At 46.1% G+C, this 18,839-nt stretch overlaps 1 protein-coding gene across 1 annotated transcript in view; it reads left to right on the top strand.

Moving 5' to 3' along the window:
- Positions 1-18,464, top strand: part of N4BP1 (NEDD4 binding protein 1) — a 47,172-nt gene extending 28,708 nt beyond the window's left edge. The window contains exons 3-7 of the mRNA XM_046681527.1: positions 5,092-5,222; positions 7,347-7,443; positions 9,871-9,978; positions 11,725-11,832; positions 13,659-18,464. Coding sequence (XP_046537483.1) covers positions 5,092-5,222; positions 7,347-7,443; positions 9,871-9,978; positions 11,725-11,832; positions 13,659-14,016 — 802 coding nt within the window. The 3' untranslated portion in view covers positions 14,017-18,464. The remainder of the gene's footprint in view (positions 1-5,091; positions 5,223-7,346; positions 7,444-9,870; positions 9,979-11,724; positions 11,833-13,658) is intronic.
- Positions 18,465-18,839: the final 375 nt, after the last annotated feature.

The following is an 18,839-nucleotide window of genomic DNA, read 5'->3' as shown; positions in this document are numbered from 1 at the left end:
ACGGTTTCTTGAGCCAGCTGATGACATAAAATTTAGGTCAAGATTGTGAGTAATATTAATCCTTTTTCATTTTTCTATATGTGGAAAGATTTCCGAAATTGGTTTTCAAAGAAAAGAAATGCAAATTAGCATAGAATGAACAGTGTTAATGCCACTTTCATAAAGCCTCTTGGAGTATTAGCTAGTGTCTCCCTCAGAGGGGCCTGTTGGAACTTTGAGCGGTGCTGGCTGACCCTGAAGGGAGGTTCTAGTGTCCCCCTCAGAGGGGCCTGTTGGAACTTTGAGCGGTGCTGGCTGAGCCTGAAGGGAGGTTTTGCATGTCTTGCCCCTCCTGCTTCGCCCATAACGCCCTGCCCCCAGGCGTCGTGGCAACACCACATATTTCCTCGCCCCTCCGCTGTAGTACTGTCTCGTGAAAACCACTGAATTAGTTAGTGCACTGAGGGAAACCACAGTCATTAATTTTTTTGAAAACATTATTTGAGGAGGATTTCAGTTTTCGTTGAATTCACAGATATCTCTGGTTAAAAGCAACACTTTTACAAAGGATATGTTATCCTAAGAAGACAGACTTATACTTAATTTGATGTAGATTGATCTGAAAATAGCAGTAATTAAAATTAACTCTTATTCGGGGAGAAACTGCTTAATGAGTCCAGGTTTTCCTTTTGGAGTGGTGGAAATGTTCTGGAACAAGATATGGGTGCTGGTTGCACAACATCGTGAATGTACTAAACGCCACTGAATTGTTCACTTTAAAATTGTTGTCTTAAGTTATGTGAATTTCACCTCAAATTTTTTTAAAAGTTGGGGAAAAATTTACTCTTATTCTAAATCAGTTGCTTCAATGTTAAACTCGAATTATAGATGATAAATTCCGTGTCTGTTCTGTTCGCTGAGCTATGCCGAGCTCCATGGTGCCTGGCATAGGGCGGGCACTCAGTAACGGTGTGTTGGATGAATGAATGAATGAAAGACTTAGGAAAGATTAGGATTTTTTTTAAGGACTTTTCACCACTCATTTATAACTTGCTATTCCAATTACTATTCCAGTGATCAATTTAAATTTTAACTGAGGCCATATATTTAATTCAACAAATATTTGGAATCTTAAAGCCGAAAAACCTGTTACGTGTCAACTGCTGTATCTTTTAAAACATAATCTCTACACCAATTTTGTGTGGTGAAAATTATCTATAATTTACATAACATGAAACGGTTTTAAAAATCTTGTCCAAGATTACAGGAATAGGAGGTTTGGGCCCATAATCTCTCTCTCCCGAGCCATCGTATACCCTGCCTCCTCCCACAGAGGTTGAGCTTGGAATTTTCAGGCAGGGCAATATCAGATCCTTAGGTCTTGAGTTACTTAAGCACTGCTGAGTAAACCTCACTCATTTGACCCAACTAGCTTGGGAAGTAGTTAAAAAGGCTATTTGAGTCCTTAAGCAATAGGATTTGTTGGTTTGAACCTCACCCTAAAATAGCTCAGGCCCCCCCACCCCTGGGTTTCTCAGAGCCTTTGTTTATTTGCCTATCCAGCGAGATGTCTGCAGTTCGTACAGACACACCGTGAGAAATTCTAAGATACCCTACCTAATGCTGCTGAGTATGCATATCTCTACGTGGTTTTTCCCTTTTGTCACCATGAATGAGTCAAATGATGAGTAAATGGAAATTGTTTGCGGCGTATGGCTAGACATCACAGTGTTGGTCAGATAACACTTGGGCTCTGTCAGTCTGAAACTTCAGCATAAGAGCACCTGACTTATCTGGGTAGATAATTTTCCATGCAGATGAGGTTTGCCCCTTCACTTGCCAGAACTTTGTGTTTTAACCATTTTTCATGCTCGTCTTTCTGTATCAGGGTTCCATGGCTATTTTTATTAAGCGGAAGCAATAGAAGGAAATTACCCTCTCCTGGGTACTCAGAAGGGTTTTTCACTATTTCCCCACACTGCCCTGTCTGGGTCTCTGACTGCCATGAGTTTGTATCAGGTGTCTGTTGCCCATCTCCTCTCTGGTTTGGCTGCCTGCTACAATATGGAAAACAACCAGTTGATAGAACTTGTCTGCAATTATATGGAAACAAGAGTTTAAATCTCCTTTGAGGGCCTGCACACCTGGCCTCTCAGGCCCAATGTCTGTTCATTCTGCGTTTGGAGCGCTTGCCCTCTCAGAAGTAGAGAGGTGTCATTGTATGTATATGCATTTTCCTGAGTCCAGATGGACAGCTGGGTGGGTTTACCTGTCAGCGAGCTGCTCTGGTTTGATTGCTGAGAAGCTTGGAGACAGTGATGATTCGGCACATTTCTGCCTGGTCAGGCTGTGGGAGTTGAAGTAGGAAGGGTCAAGGACCCTGTTATTTTGAGGACGATAATTTGGCTCCATTTGATTTTTTTCTGTAGCTTTGTTTTCTGGGTAAATCTCTATGTTCTCCTCCAGAATTTTGAACTGCTGGTTTTATTCCTGCAACAGCTCTAGCGATTTTCTGGGTTATCAGAAGTGATCTGGTCTTATCACTGAGGGTAACACTCTGGAAATTCTTTTAGAGCTAATGTTTCTAGAAACTCCGTTTCTTCCCCTCTAACTTGTAAGGGGTCCAGGGCAGCAGAATTTCATCTACTTGCGTTTCCCTGCTTTTTCCTCAGTGACCCAGGAGAGTGGACCTGGGTACCCCACTTCCACTCAGTTTCTACTTTTGCCGTCAATGAAGCCGTTAGGGAAAAGAGGAAAAAGAGTACACTTTGTATCCGAGGATAAGCTAAGGAGGCACTTTACAAGCTTTTTTAGTGCATTTCTCTCAAGGGTTGTTCTCAGGACTTAACATACTTAATATAAAAATCCTTTAGTTTTCCTAAGAACCAGCAGACTGTTGTATTTTTGGATTTTTATGTTTGGGCTATCGTTGACATTAACTCTAGGCTTGTCCTTGCTGTTAAGGACAATTAATTAGAATGATATATTCTTTTTAAACATTAAAAAAAGACCCCGTCTACAAAAACTACCCCCAGCCTTTTTTCCACTAACAAATGTCATATTGCTGCATTCTTGCCGTATTTGAATGTTTTTACGTAAACCACTACCGAACTGTTTCCTCCAGAATGGGTTTGTTTACTTGCGTATGTTTTCTGGGGTACAGCTGATGCCTCTGCAGCCCCATTTATGGCTCACTGAGAAGAGAGTGGGCCTCAGCTTCCAAAAGGAGGCGTTTCTGAGCTGCCCTTCCGGACCGTAGATGTTTGCTGCATGTCCATTCCTCCTCCATGAGAACATGGATTGAGCTCGGGACAGTACCACTGTGGGGTAGTCGAAAGGGCACTGGCCCCGGAATGAGGAAGCCTTAGTCAAATCCCAGGTCATCTGCCCTCCGGCAGGACAGCCTGGGCAAGTTGGTGTCTCTCATCAGGTGTTTCTTTTTATCTCCAGCAGGAATCCAAGTCCATTCTATCTCCCAAGGTCTGTGATTCTGGTGCAGAGTACAGGGTAGCGGGTCAAAGGAAAGAAGAGGAGGTGATTAAGGGCCTGTGTCAAGAGATAGCTTCATAGAAGAGGGACTGGAATTGAGCTCTAAAGGCATCTGAGGAAGGAGGTGGGGTGGGGGCCTATATAAGAGAGTGCATGCAGAGAAACCAGCCTAAGAAAAAGGTCAGAGCCCAGGGAGAATGAGACGGCAAGACCTGGCCAAAACCAAGAGAGTCATGATGCATGGTGGTGAAAGTGGAAGGTTCTCTTTGGCCAGATCCCTTCTGGTTAGTCACGTGTGCAGGGGACCTTGAAGCCAGGGACTGGGTTTACCCAGAATGGTAGTGCTGTTGAAGTCCCTGAGCAGGATCCAAGGCCTTGTGCATTCAGGGTCAGTCTAACTGGCATGTGTGCAGTGGGTTGCAATTAGGAGAGCCTGGGGTTGACTTTGGGCTCATTGTGCCAGAGGTGGCGGGACTTTCAAGTGAAGGAAATATCCACCACGTGGTTTTGACTTGGAGAGAAGACAGGACTGAAGATGTAGAATTTACTGTCATTGGAATACAGGTGATCATTGAAGCAGTGAAGATGGGTTATGCTAATCTCATAAGGTATAGCATCACAGTTTGGGAGTTTGAGTTTTTTTCTTTCTAATACTCATGGGTAGGCAAATGGTTTACTAGCTGCAAAATTTCCAACTTGGAAAAACACCTTTTTTTTGGGAAACCTCCACTTAACTGCTGGAGAATAAAATTTAAATATTTTTTCGTGTTTCTTTTGAAATTTGTTACCAGAGTGTTGGATAGGGGGCATCCTCCATTCTAGGGGTTGCTGACTCTGGGCCAAATCTGGCCACCACCTGTTTTTATAAATACGGAATACAGCCCCACTCTTTCCTTTCCAGTTGGCAGAGTGAAGTGATGTCGCAGAGACCATATGGCCTAGAAAGCCTGTCTGGCCCTTTACAGAAAAAGTATACGACTCATGTTCTATACAGCTCCTTGTTTGGTTACTTTTTATCCCTCCTCTCTGCTTCCTTCAACAAAATCGCTTGCCGCAGCCCCCAGTTAGTTTCATTTGAGTCTGGCCCTTAACTTGTTTCCGGGAAGCTGTAAACTGAGTAGCTTTCTCATTTCCCCAGAAAGGGGCTGGAGCTCTCCTGGGGCTGGAGGCCTCCGCAGCCTTGTGGACGTTGTGTTGAAGACCGTGTCACAGGATAAATAGCTACTTCTGCTTCAACAACCAAGTTCTTAATAAAATTTACAGAAGATTCTTAGAGGCCAACGACTAGGCAGGACTCTTTAGAAAGGACTCTTTGTCTAAAAAAGTAAGAATAAAAAGTGTAATAAACAAGTATTACCATGAAGCTCAAACTGTCTTCTGCCACACAGCACACTCAATTAAATCAACTAAACAAAATACAAGAAAAGTCATAAAGCTATTAAGAATCACGTCATTATAATGGGTTCTCTCTCAAACAGCAGACCATGCAACTTAATGCCAAAAAAAGGTAAAAGTATTAACGGAATTTTGTTCTAGTTGTTTTTGTTATATATGAATTTCACCTTTTCCTGGTGAAACTTAACATGTTTTAAACTGAAATAAATTTTATTTATTTCCTTATAGCCACGGTCTGAAAAAGTTCTTTTCTTGTCGTGGAATTGCAATTGCAGTTGAGTATTTTTGGAAACTTGGCAACAGAAACATCACTGTATTTGTCCCGCAGTGGAGAACAAGGCGTGATCCTAATGTCACAGGTGAGACAAACTGTTTTCCCCAGATTTCTAATTAGACATTTAATGAGTTGGCTTATAATTGAACTCACACTACTTAGAATAGAGCCATGTGTCATAGGCAGCAGCTTTAAAAAGAAAATTATAAATCCGTTGCACCCAGTAAAAAACATGAATCGAAGAGAGTTTTACAGCATAAGAAATAGTTGGGAGAAGGTTGGAAAGTTAACATAACTGTTCGTATAAAAAGTTATATTAGAGTTCATTATATATCACAAAAATTTTCTTTGACTTTCTAAAAAGTAGATTAAATATGTCTTTTCCTACGCTGAGTTTCTGCCTGTTTTAATAGTATTTTTGAAAATGATCCGTTGGTAAATTTGGAACCCTCAAATAGAATGTGTTTTTCACAATCTGTTTTGTTTCATAGCTTAATTTAAATTATTTCTGTTAATTGTATTGTACTGTATGGGTGACCCGCAGGCCACACACATACGGTTTGAACTTACTCTGAACCACTAACTATTCCAGAGAAACTTAAGGTAGTTTGTTTCTTAGGTCATAGTAGGAAGACCAGTGAAAGGGCTGTGCCAGGCAGCTTCTCAGGTCAGAGCACCTGGAAATGACAGCTAGACTGGGGGAAGGAAGAGGCAGTACAGGGCTCGCCTAACACATTAAACAGGAAGTAAACTTAGTTACTGCTGAGGTGGAAATGGTAAAACCACGCATTTCCCAAGGATCCCAGCTTCCCTCGTGGGTGAGCATACTTGTCCTACGAAGGCACCTAAGGAATGAGGCAGGTCCGCTCCCATTGTAGATATTTTTGTAATGGGATTCCGAAAGGGTCTTGTCAGCCGTACGCATTGTGCATTCCCAGGACAAGAAGACAGCGTGTGTGGGTGTTTCAGCTGAAGTCAGTGTTGACTGCCATTGGAGGGAATGCAGGTGTGGGAATCTCAAACCCTGAGCTTTTAGCGCTTTTTTTGCCCATTACTGGTGGCTAAATGTGGCCATTACTGGTGGCCACTAAAATATGGCTTTGGCCCTCCTTTCTCCGCTGTCACAACCCACCCCCATGAAAATGAGTAACTATTTGTCAGATAACTCAGAGAGGTTGAGAGGACGCCAGCCAGAGGGAGATTTTAATGGACCCTTGGAATAGGGACCAAGCAAGCCTTTCTTGGGATTGGGGCAGAGCAGGTTGTCCCTCCCACCATGTCCACTCCTGTCACTCTTTTTTTTTTTTTTTTTTTTTTGAGGAAGATTAGCCCTGAGCTGACTGCTGCCAATCCTCCTCTTTTTGCTGAGGAAGACTGGCCCTGAGCTAACATCCATGCCCATCTTCCTCTACTTTATATGTGGGACGCCTACCACAGCATGGCTTGCCAAGTGGTGCCGTGTCCGCACCCGGGATCTGAATTGGCGAGCCCCGGGGCCACCAAAGTGGAACGTGCACACTTAACCACTGCGCCACCGGCTGCCCCCTCCTGTCACTCTTCCCTGCTCCCCCCACCTCCCTCAGGGAGTCGTGTCGTTACTTTCTTTGTCTTCTACTGCTTGTGAGGTGGCTGTGAAAAAGTTCTTAATAGCATTCATTAAATATAGGGTTATGGTTTACTCTTCTTAATTTAAGAAGCAAATGAGCTGAACTTTTTTACATTTGAAAAGTAGCTAGGGGCCAGCCAGGTGGCGCAGCGGTTAAGTTCGCACATTCCTCTTCTGGGCCGCCTGGGTTTGCCAGTTTGGATCCTGGGTGTGGACACGGCACCGCTTGGCAAAAGCCATGCTGTGGTAGGCGTCCCACATATAAAGTAGAGGAAGATGGGCACAGATGTTAGCTCAGGGCCAGCCTTCCTCAGCAAAAAGAGGAGGATTGGCAGTAGATGTTAGCTCAGGGCTAATCTTCCTCAAAAAAAAACAAAAACGTAGCTAAAGTCAGTTTTTACCATTGCCTTTACCTCGTATATCTCTTGCTTGATTTTTTTTTTTCCCTTGCCAGTGAGTTTGTAAAACTGAGTCTTCTTGAGTCAATAAAAAAAAGATTTCTCGCAACTCTCCAAGTGAGACATTTAGGGGTACTTTCATTTATTTAAACATCTGGGAAGATAGCCTTTTTCTGAATGTGTATTCGACTTTTTCCGTGAACAGAACAGCACTTCTTAACCCAGCTCCAGGAGCTCGGAATATTATCTTTAACTCCTGCACGGATGGTCTTTGGAGAAAGAATTGCTTCTCATGATGACAGGTATGAAAGGCTGTTTTCCTTTCTGAGGTGGGTGTGGGGTGGTGAGGAGCCGACTCCTCCTCCTTTGGACAGTTCCTCATGCATCTGGACCCACACTCTTAAAGGACTCTCTTGATTCAAGGGTTTAGATTTGAATATTTATGGTCATTAAGGTTGTACACTCAAGACTTTGCTGTATGGGTTTAGAGAAATTAGCAAAAAACCTGTTGAGTTAGAACCTTTTTGTTTTTTTTTAATTAAAACGACTGAGAATGTATAAGTAAAAGCAGATATTGAGTTGTCGTTTTTTGGTGCATGCTGAGAGTAATGTTTGTCTTGTCTTAGCGTGGCAGCCCCAAGAGTGGTTTTCAAACACTGTCTGTCTCCTCCTGATTACTTTTGGCCAGTGACTTAGTCTGTCATTGTGATGCCTGAGCTCTCAGTATTTCTTCCGCATAATAGAAGATGGTCTCAGCTGACCTTGGTGTGATAGGAATAAGCTGTATTTCTTAGGTTGGCATGTTGCTCAGAAAGCAGGTGCTAGTGCATCTGAGACAACAAGCTTTAATCTGTACCTTTTAAATTTTTTACTAAAACCTTTACTGAGCGCCAAACAAGTGCAGGGTGTAGAGCCAGGCTCTGGGAACACAGGTGATTCAGGCACACTTCCTGCCCTAAGGAGTTTTGATCTAGGGGAGAAGGCACACAAATAAGTAATAGAGGGTAGTTTTGCTGTGGTTGAATAAGAGAAGGTTCCAAGCATGACCAGTGGCATTAAAACTAATTTTCAGCCCTCCTCTTGTGGGAAGAAGTCAGTAGTAGTGAGCCTACAAGTAAGTATCTGAGAACCTAAGTGGTGGCCGCTTGTCCTTCGCTCTCCTGCGTTCACCCTCTTGGTTTTATTCTGGCCTGTGACACTTACAGCACCCTGGTGGTTTTGCCTCAGTGTTCCACCACAATGCTCCCTGACACTGAAGACAATGCTTAGCTTCTAACCCAAGCTAGTGAATGATGGATGGGTGAGAGATGAAAAGAGGGGCTTTCAGGGGCAGGGGACTTGTGATGACAGCAGACATTCTTTCAGTGAAAAGTGCCAAGGGCCTTCTCATTGACAGGCCCTTGCCCGTCACCAGGCTGGTGTGAGAGACCAGATCAGATGGGGAGAATCAGAGGTGACTTGAAAGAACAGCGAGAGGAAGGGAGAACAGCACGCTGGGGCAGGGCCTGCGTGAGAAGGCGCTGGAGACTCGGGGGGAGGGGACCCTCTTGCTCCAGCTCTGGGTGGGGGTGCTACTGGGTGGGGACCCAGGAGTGCTCAGGAGGATAGGCAGACTGGGCCTCTGGGTTCATGAGGATCCTTCAGATCCTCTGACACTCTGGCTTCATTCTCATATCAGCAGAATGTGAATGCACACACAAGTATGCAGACTAAGCTTTTGCCTAATTTATATGGCTGAGTTGTTAGCAGACATGAATATGTGTCCTGACTAGTGCATGCACTCTGAAGCCTTACTACCTATTTTTGTTAATACCTCTGGGTAGACATCACTACTTAAAGTTTATGCCAGTTAGAAATAATTTGTAAAATATTAATAAATCCAAAGTGCTAAATTATATTTACTTTCCAAGGTTTCTTAGGATCTCTGAAACTAATGGGGCTTGTTTTTTTAATCCCCTCAAGTACTCACTACTAGTAAACGTAGTTGTTTGCACCTTTAACTCCAGTGATTCTCTTAATTTATTGTTTTATCATCTTTGTCGACATTGCCTTAGACAAATGTAGTCATCCTGTGGGATAAAATTCACGTTATCCTCACAAATTTCTCATTAAGAGGGTTTGAACGTGAATAACCTTCAGCAGTGAAATAGAATTCTTGATATTTAATTCTTACCCTTTTTTGTCACCACATTTCTTTTCATAACTTGGATTGGAGTGAATCGAGAACTTGGGCTAAACAGAATGACAGTTCTAGATGTGTGTTCTTAAGGCAGAGCAGAAAATGTGAACCTGTGAATTACAAAGAGCATGGCAGGATTCACTGTATCCAGCGGCTCGTCTTAGACCCAGAGTCCTGTCGCTTAGCAACGGAAATTGAGCAGGTCCCACAGGCTGGCCACTCTCATTCATCCTCTGCTCTATCCTCATGAGTTATCTCAGCCCCACTATTGATCATGCAGCTTCTCCAGAAAAATGTATAAATTATGGTTGAGATCATTGAAAAAATAGTATAGGTCGTATGAAAACCAGACTTTCATCTATACTCATACTAGTAATTTCAGAAATATTCAACTTTTCAGATTGATCTTCAGTTGACAGGGGCTTAACGTTTCTGCCTGCGGGCCTCGGTTAAATTCTTGAGTGCTCTTCCCGTGGAGAGGCGACCCTTTTGTTTCCTGTGAGCCAGGGCTGCCTGCTCTCCCGTCTCAACCTCTCTCCCATCGCCGTAGGTTTCTACTGCACTTGGCGGACAAAACTGGTGGCATAATTGTAACAAATGATAACTTCAGAGAATTTGTGACCGAGTCGGTCTCTTGGAGAGAAATTATTACAAAAAGGTAGTGTTCTCTTCTTTGTCTTTGGTCAAAAATGTTTGTTGTTGTTGTCTATTGTCTGGTTTTGTTTGCACTTGTTTGTTTTGTTGACCTTGGAAGCAATATAGGGGCCAAAGTACCATAAGACTGTGCTCCCCGTCTGCAGGATGGCTGGCCCCTTCAGGTAAGCAGGGGGACCCAGCACAAAGCAGCAAAGCCAGCAGGTGACATGTGGGTGTACTGTGATGCCCACAGGTGTCTTCTAAGAGGTCAGTGTTCCCTGGCAGGAGCAGGAGGCACCTCTTTGTGGCACAGTGAACTCTGTTAACTGAGTAATGGAGCAGAAATGGCCTCCTAACTTGGCCTTGCCCTGATGCTGATGGAGACTTTGGCGGATTATCAGGCCTCCCTACTTTACTCAACTATGAAATATGAAGGTTAGGTTAATAAAAAAAAAAATGACAGCCATGATTCCAGTAAGAGGATAAGACCGAAATCAGTACGGTGATTGGGTTTTCACTTCTCGGGAGGGACAAAGGTATTTCTGCGTCTTACATCCCGTGCCTTTCTTGAGCATTATACCATCATAGTTTAATCATCTATATTGAAAACATGTTTGAATATCATTCAAAATAACAGTAAAGTCAAGAGTTTAGCATTCACCACTGTAAGGTTTTATTTGTAATGAAACTCTGAGTGTGTCTAACTGCCTTAAAATCAGTGAACACGACGACTTCCAGGGCTGCTTGTTAACAAGCGTCATCTGACCTGTTACTTAAAACCAAAAGCAGTAATCTGCGGAGGTGCCAGGGAGGAGTCATATGTGCCACAAATCTAAAACATAAGTGAGCATACCTCAAGGCTGTATGTAACTAGTATAACTAGTTTATAACTAGCATGACTAGATATTTCTCTCTGTTGCCCCTTGTCTGATATTTATATTTTACTAAGTCATTAGAGGATTTTAGAAAATGATTCTTTGCAGTAAATGCCCAAGGGAGAGTTCATTACCATGTGCTTTTGACCCGTATGCTGTTAAAAGCCGCTGTTGATAGCTGAGCTGAGAGTTGGTCTCTGACCTTCTGAACACAGTTAACAAGCCATTAATCTTCTACGACATGTTTCTGTTGGCCCTTTGCCCTGGGCTCATTGTCAGTATTTATTGGACACTCGTCTGTACACATGGATGGTTTAAATGCAGTCAAGATTCAAGTTCACGTAGCAACCCATTGTTTTCAGAATTCACAAAACAAGGCAGAAACCGAGATCTGGACAACAAACACAGGCACTTGGACTTTTTCTTTTTTTCTTTTTTTTCCCCCCTCACATTTTCCCCAGACTTGACGAATCGTGCTCACCTGACCTCAGATTTCCTTGCTTCATATAGCATATTATCTTTTTTAAAGGAATCTTCAGTGGGTTTGCCTATGGACACATTTATTTAAAAACTAAACCTTTAGTGAGCACCTGTTGTGTCCTAGGCTGACAGTCTTTGAATCTTGTTTTTCAAAGTTACACGTATCGAAAGTTGTATTAGGAGAAGAAGCTGCTTCCTAAACCCAGATAAAAGTCTAAAAGTCTTGATAAGAACTGTGAGAGCCAACCAATAAAAGTCTCTTACTCTATTGTGTTTGTGCTCAAAGGACAAGTTAAAATGGTTTCCCCTTTGGCCAGTTCAGCAGTCTTGTCATTTACAGGCAGTGCTGTGCTGGAATTGCGTGCATTTCTCCTCCATTCTCTCCGGCGTTGTGATTGCTCTCTGTGTTGTAGGTTGCTGCAGTATACCTTTGTGGGGGACATATTTATGGTTCCTGATGATCCTCTGGGAAGAAGTGGACCTCGATTAGAAGAATTTCTTCGGAAGGAAGTCTTCCCTAGGTATTTCCTTTTTCAGATTGTCTTGTATTTACAAGTTTGTTTCAGTTAGGTTCTCTGTGCTTTAGTGCAAGTGCTATCTCTGAAGACTAAAAATGGCATTTTATTTTTTTAAAAAGCTTTGGATTTAGTGCTGCTAATCACACAAACACCCCAAAGACCAGATCTTCATTTGTAGTCCTTTGGTTTTAATCCTAGGAGAGGATGGGGAGCCAGACTTTCTGTAGGTCTAAAAAGACAAAGCAGAGTCTGCTGGTGGCCACTTACTGGGGAATGCCTCTCAGGCTCGTGCTGTGTATGAATATCTTTTTATGTCCATCTTCCGAAGTCATCTGCTTTGAGTATGTTATTCTTATCTTAATTTATTTGCTGTTCAGGAATCTCTGCCTGAGGAACTGGCTATTACTTTCTACTGCCACTGAATGGAGAAGCCAGAATTGCATATTTATCTCAAATTAATTTGATAGTTTAGGGGTTTTTTTGTTGTAGTTTGGATTTTTTGTTTCTTTAAAGACGCTTTGCTGGTGGCTGTTTCTGTTTTCAGAATTCTCTGGTAATGGACCTTGCTGTCTCGAGTGTCCCATCTGCCTAGCTGGCAGGTCATGTGACCAGTGCAGACTTTTCCTCTTTTAAAATTAAGTTGTACTTATGTGCATTTCCAGCAGATGTTTGCCCAGGGGTGTGCTGAGTCTAAACTGAGAGGAAGATGCACAGCGCCTCCAGCTTTTTAAGACAGTGAGACTTGATAGTTGATCTTTTCCATTTATAAGGGGGGCTCCGTTGGGGGTTCTAGGTTTGGATTCTGGGGACGGTGAGTGGGCTTCACATGGAGGTATCTTCTGCAGAGGAGACCTGCACCACTTCAGCTCCTTGGTCTTGTGAATTGTTTCTCTTTTGGGCCTTTGGGGTTTACTACACAGATGAGAACTTAGTTCCCAAAGATCCTGCTTCTCTACCTACACCGAGAGAATGGCAACTATCTTTAACACCTGCTGGATGTCAGTACGTCTCATTTTTCTCCCAAACATCTTAGCTTGCAAGTCTTCTGCCAGGCTTGCGGCCCTGAGGCCTGTGTGCAAGTATCAAGGCCCGTGGGTCAGACTTAATGGCAGGAGAGTTCGCCGGCTCCTTCAGCAGCCTGGCAGCAAGGTAGTCCTGCCTGCTCACCTAATGGCTCTTTACAAAGTTGTTAACTAATTGATTAAGAAGTTAATAGTAACCCTCCTCACAGAGGGACTGACTTTTGGAGTTTGTTGGGCTTTGGAAGTTGGGAGGTGTTCAGCCAGCCCCGTTCTCAAGTGCAAGCCAGAGTCCAGTAGGAAGCTCTTTCATGCTACAGATGCCCTAGACACACACTCACACCCATGTGCATACAAGCTGTGAGTGCCACTGCCTTACCCAGACTTTGTGGGGGACACGTGAATCGGTGGGGGCTGCCTGTCTGCTCAAAAGGGTTCCCTTTTTCTAAGCCCTGTCAACCAGGGGTCTACATAGAATCAGAATCTCCTAAAGAGTAGGACCCTGTTATCCATAGCTTTTGAAAGCTCCCAGGTGATTCTGGCATACCCTGGGTTAGAACCAAACAGCTGGCTGGGATCAGTGCTCATAGCAGCAGAGCTCACGGTAGGGGCACCAGTCTGGAGACGCTGTCAATGGCGTCCCCCTGGTCCCCTGTAGGCAGCTGCCATCCCTACCTTCACTGTAGTCTTATATCGTGCCTTCAGAGGCCAGGAAACAGTGTCTTGAGCCTTGAATTAGCAGCAGATATTTTAAAAAGGTTTCCCTTTTCATTTATAACCCAACTCACCAGGACTCATTTCTGTTCACAGAGACATGCAGCCCTTACTCAACGCCCTGCCAAATGTGGGCGTGTTTGACCCCAGCTTCCGAGCGCCTGGTGCCCAGGCAGCCGGCACCAGCCACCAGCCTCCGGCCCGGATTCAGGGCACCCCACCCAGCCACTGGCTTCCCCAGCAGCCCCGCTTCCCACTTCTGTCCAGCCTTCCCGGTATCCAGCAGAATCTGCCCATGCCGGCACAGAGGTCTCCTGCGGAAACCCACGAGCTGAGGGAGGCCCTCCTGAAGATCTTCCCCGACTCGGAGCAGAAACTGAAGATCGACCAGATCTTGGTGGCCCATCCGTACATGAAAGACCTGAACGCGCTCTCTGCCCTGGTGCTGGATTGAAGGCCGTCGGGGGCTGGCGCCCAGGGCTCAAGAGCGCACCCAGGCTCATGTCTGCACATGGCAGCAGGAAGTGACATAATGTGAAGAAATCCATTTCCCAGTGGAAATACTGTTGTAGTGTATAGAGGAAAAACGAACAGGTGTTTTGTGTATAAAAAAATCTGGGTTTTCAAAACCAGCTTTTTTCTATATATAAATTATGCTGCTATTACAGATTTAACATTTTCTGTAAAAGGAAAGTCTACATTTTCTGCCTGTTCAGAACTGTTTAATAGCAGTTACTCTTGAGTGTATTTACATTTTTATGTTTTTTAAACTATTTTCCTTAAAGCTGAAAATATTGACAAATGGATATGACTAGCCTTTCTAAATAAAAAAAGAGTTGCTTTCTTAGTGAAAGCAAGACCTCTTAAAGTATATTTTCTTGAGATGACCATGTCGCGTCCACTAACATGAGGTGTGCCCACCCCTCCCAGCCTCCTCTGCCCTTGACCCTGGATTTAGCGTTGGCAGGTGTGGGTTCTGCTCCTGTGGGTCTTTGAGCCATTTGTAGAAGTGGATGAGTTGTGGCGCTAGATGGCACCTTGTGCTAGTCATTCTCGGTGACCAGGGCCAACTTCGACTCACAGAGTATCAGGGCTAAAAGAAACTTTAGAGCCCATCTAGTCCAGCCCTGCTTCCGTTCCCACCCTACAGAAGAGGAACGGAGGGTCAGGGTGCTCGCTGTCTGGACATGCCCAAGTCCACAGCTGTGGAGCGGCCAGGCAGGGGCCGGACTCCTCGTCCAGTGCTCTGACACACTCACCAGGCCGAAGCCGCGCATACCTGACCTGACTCTAGAAGTCACGTTGTAACCTCTGAAGATAATAGTGGAGTGTGAGGAAGTTTATTGAAGAGCTCCGTTATTATGGTAATTTCGTGTCCACAACCTGGAAGACTCCCCATGTGAAGTTTTTGCAACTTTGCCAAAAAGTGGCTTTCTGTTCTCAAGAATGGCCCAATAAATAGCGTTAGTGGCTTCTGTGGGGGCCCCGAGCCCCTGTATTTGTTTTTCCTGTGTCTGTCTCTGCGGTGCCCTCCCAGCCCCCTGCCTGTGCGTCCTCCTCAGCATTGACATCTTAGTATTGTGTTTTCAGTGTTGCCCACGCTCCGTGCCCGTGAAGTTCTTTTCCTGGGTAATTAATTGTTGGCATCTTCACTGTTCTCTGGGCCTCCAAAGGGCTCTGTATCTTGTACCTGTTCTCTCCCCAGGCTGCTCCCGGTCAGTCTCGCATCTGCCCTGTGGCCTGTGTCTCCTGACCCCCAGAAACAGCTGCTCAGGACGCCATGCTGATTTGTTCTTCGTGGTGACGGGCTTTCTTGGCCACAAGCAGAGCTGGGTGGCCCCTGGGATGCTCCCTCCAGGCGTATTCGATCCCTACATCCGTCACGGGATGAAGCCTGAGTCCTCCAGGTGGCTAGACTTGCCCTTTAGTCGTGTTTTCATCTTGGATGCCTTTAAGATGCATCCCAATGTGGAACTAGTTGTCAGCTGTTGCTTTGGGGCAAGTTGCCTGAGTCACCCAGCTTGTGGCCATGGAGGTCGAAGACTTGAGGAGGGCCAAGAAGTGACTGCAGTCACAGCCCCCTCAGCTTCCAAACTGGTGGTTTCTAAAAGCACAGCAGACCTGTGAGGCCTGGGGCCGCCTCGCGGTGACTCTAAATTTCTGGGTCAAGGTTTGGTCTAGCAGCCTTGCCAATCCAGTATCTCTCCTCTGTCTCAGAGAAGGACCCAGGAGGGCACCTTGACTGCCGCGGCTTTGCCACGGGTCTTCCTGGACAGAGGCTGAGCCTCCCCTCATGCCACATGGAGCTGGTTAGGCCTGGGGGTCAGGATTTTTCTCTGGAAGTGACTTGCCCTTTGAATTTTGTAAACCTCTGTGTTCTGTTGTTTCTGAGGGCTGCCTGCCCCTTTCCTCTGCCTCAGGGCTGGGAAGGAAGGATGTGGAAGACTAAGGTGGGAGGAGGACAGAAAAGCATTAATTGCTTACCTTGATAAATTATAACATGAAACGTAATTCATAGTTCTTTCTGACATCCATCAAGTTTAGTTAAATTTAATATTCAAAAACTCAGTTTTCAAACCATTAAAAAAAAGCTGTCATCACTTGTCCTCAGCCTCCCTTCACACTAGGCTCAGTGTTGATGCTGCATAAATGTTTCTAGATAGTCTGCCTGCCATGGTCAGTTCCGAACCCCCCTTGGGCGTGTCAGCAACACGCTTCCTCGTTTCCTAGCTCCTTCAGGCTTCCATGTCTAGTGGCTCTGCATCCTGTATTTCATGGCATCCTTGTCAAGTAGGTGACGGCACAGGATGCCACCTTTGTTCAGTAGTCTGCGGTCTGGTGCTCAGGTCGTCCAGGGTTAAAGAACAAGGGGGTCCTGCTGAGTGACTCCCAGCCTCGTTCTTCCCCAGGCCCTAGGCTGTCTCCTCTGGGAGAAGACAGATGTGTTTGACCTTTCTGTCAAGTAGCCCATGTTTGAGACTCTACAAGGCTGCCAGCTAGGAAAACAGTAAGAGGGCATCTCAGCCACCCTGGATGACGGGTCAGCATTGTCTGGCAGGCTTAACTGGGGCTTGGTGTGGCCCGGGACTCAGGCCTGCTGCAGCTTTTGGTCAGTAAGAAAAGGGGTGGCTTCTTGCTTACTTGGACTTGTGGCACTTGTGAAATATGATGCACACATAGAAACCCATGTTCTCCGTGCTGCTCTTAGCAGTCGCCACCCCACGCCCCAAGTCCTCTGCCCGTTCCCCCAACCGTGGGAAATGGCCCCAGGCTCTGGGCCCACTGAAGATGGGACTTGGCACCATTCTCCCCTCAGATCCCAGCCTGCCTCCCACACACCTCTGAGATGGGGCCTTCCTTTGAGAATCCCTTCCCACTTCCACCTCTCCGCCAACACTTCCGTCTTCTCGCCTGGCCTTCCCTCCTGTGCCTCTGGGCTATCTCCTCTCATCTCCCAACTGCCGTTTGACACCCTCCATCTCTTCATTGTCTACCTCCCCGTTATTCCCCACTTACTTCGGATCCTTTAGGTTAAAATAAAGTGACCTCATTTCCCCTAAGAATCGCCTCTGTCCGTTGCCCCTCTCCCTCTCCTTCCCACTCCTCACCTCCCAGTTCGTAAACGTGGAGCCCACTGCACCGTGTGGAAACAGTCTAGACGGAGTCATCGGGGACACGCCATTGCCGAATTCAGAGGCCTTTTCTCCATCCTTAATCTTAGTGTCCCTACTCAATGACCATGGCATTTGACCGTGTTGACCTTATTTTCTCTATTTTCTGAGATTTCCGTCTCTCCTAAATGGTCTTCATTTTTCTCCTTCTTTTACCCAAAGGCCAGTCCTTAACACCCTTCTTTTTCTCGACAGGTGTTTTTAAACTTTGGACCAGCCGCGGCACGCTTGGCGGGGAGGGTGGTGCTTACTAAAATGCAGATTACTGCGCACTACCCCCCAGGTAAAGCCTGGAAATCTGCAGCTTAGCCAGTTCCACAGATGATTCCCATCAGGTGGCCCCAGGACCACATTTTGAGGAACTGCACTCACCCTTAGGGATCATCACTCTTTCCTAACTCCAGCTGTCCCCTCTCTCAGTGACTTCTAGTCCCACCTCTGGCCCTGCCCTTCAGGCGTGTGTTTTTCGCTCTACCTGGAAGCCCTGGGACATCCTCAGATGAACTCCCCAGACCGTCACCCTGCGTCTGTTCCTTGCTGTCCTTTCCCAGGCACCCTGCTACGAGATCCCCTAACCCCCCATGTCCCTTTCTCGTCATGGCCCACCAGTTGTGCTCTCATGGCCTCCCTGCGGGCGTCAGCCCACCTCACGGTTCTTCCCCGCTCCGCCCCAGACACCACAGCACTGCCAGGTTTATCTTCCAAAAACACATTTCTGGTCACCCCTCTTCCTGTTCAGTGGTCTTTGGTGGCTCTTGACCAGAGCACCAAGTTCAGCCCTCCCTGAGCTTAGCATCCTTGGCTGACTACCTCCCAGCCGTGCTCGATTGCTCACTTTGTACAGCCCTGCACACACTCACTGCGGCCACACACGCGTCCTCAGCTACCTGTGGGCTCCTGCCTCTGCCTGGACCTCTTCCTGCTGGAAATGCCCTTTCTCTCAAATGGCTTCCCCTGCAAAGGCCCCGCCTGAGTCCTCTTTGTACCCTTGCCCAAGGCTTCCAACCAGAAGCAACCCCTTGTTGTTCTGTGGCCCCACAGCACTGTGTCTCGCTTTCAGCACTCGCTGCTCTGGCTGGAGTCCTGCAGCTGACTGTACTGTCTGACCTCCCTCTCTAGACTGTGAGCTCCTCGCGGGCAGGGACCGTCTTTGTTCACTCTCTGTATTTCCCGTGGCACCTAGCACTGGCCTTGCACTTAGTAGGTGCTCAATAAATGTCTGCTCAATTGACCTGGAGGACAGTGCCTTCTTGACTGCGGCATCTGGCAGCCAGTGAGACCTTCAGAAATCGAGTTTTCAGCAGTCGAGCCCAGGAATCTACTCCTCTGCTGTGGTAGACCTCAGATGGGATGTCTGCCTTGCACACTCCATTTTCCCTTCTCCTTAAGGCTCCAACACACAGGCCAAGCAAGCAGTGTGCTCTGGTTTCCTGCCCACAAGTTGGCCAGGGGCAGACATGTGGCCTAAGCTAGGCCAATCAGAGCCGCCCCTTGGGATTTTCCCATCTAGTGGTGGGAGCTAAGGAATGTCATGCCAAGTTCTGTTAGAGGCCATTTTCTCCCCTGGGGGAAGCCGGTCTCTGGTCAGGGAGAAGTGGAAGCATGA

The sequence above is a fragment of the Equus quagga genome, chromosome 13 (genome assembly GCF_021613505.1).
Source record: "Equus quagga isolate Etosha38 chromosome 13, UCLA_HA_Equagga_1.0, whole genome shotgun sequence".
Classification (NCBI taxonomy): Eukaryota; Metazoa; Chordata; class Mammalia; order Perissodactyla; family Equidae; genus Equus; species Equus quagga.
This window is presented reverse-complemented; position numbering and strand designations above follow the sequence as displayed.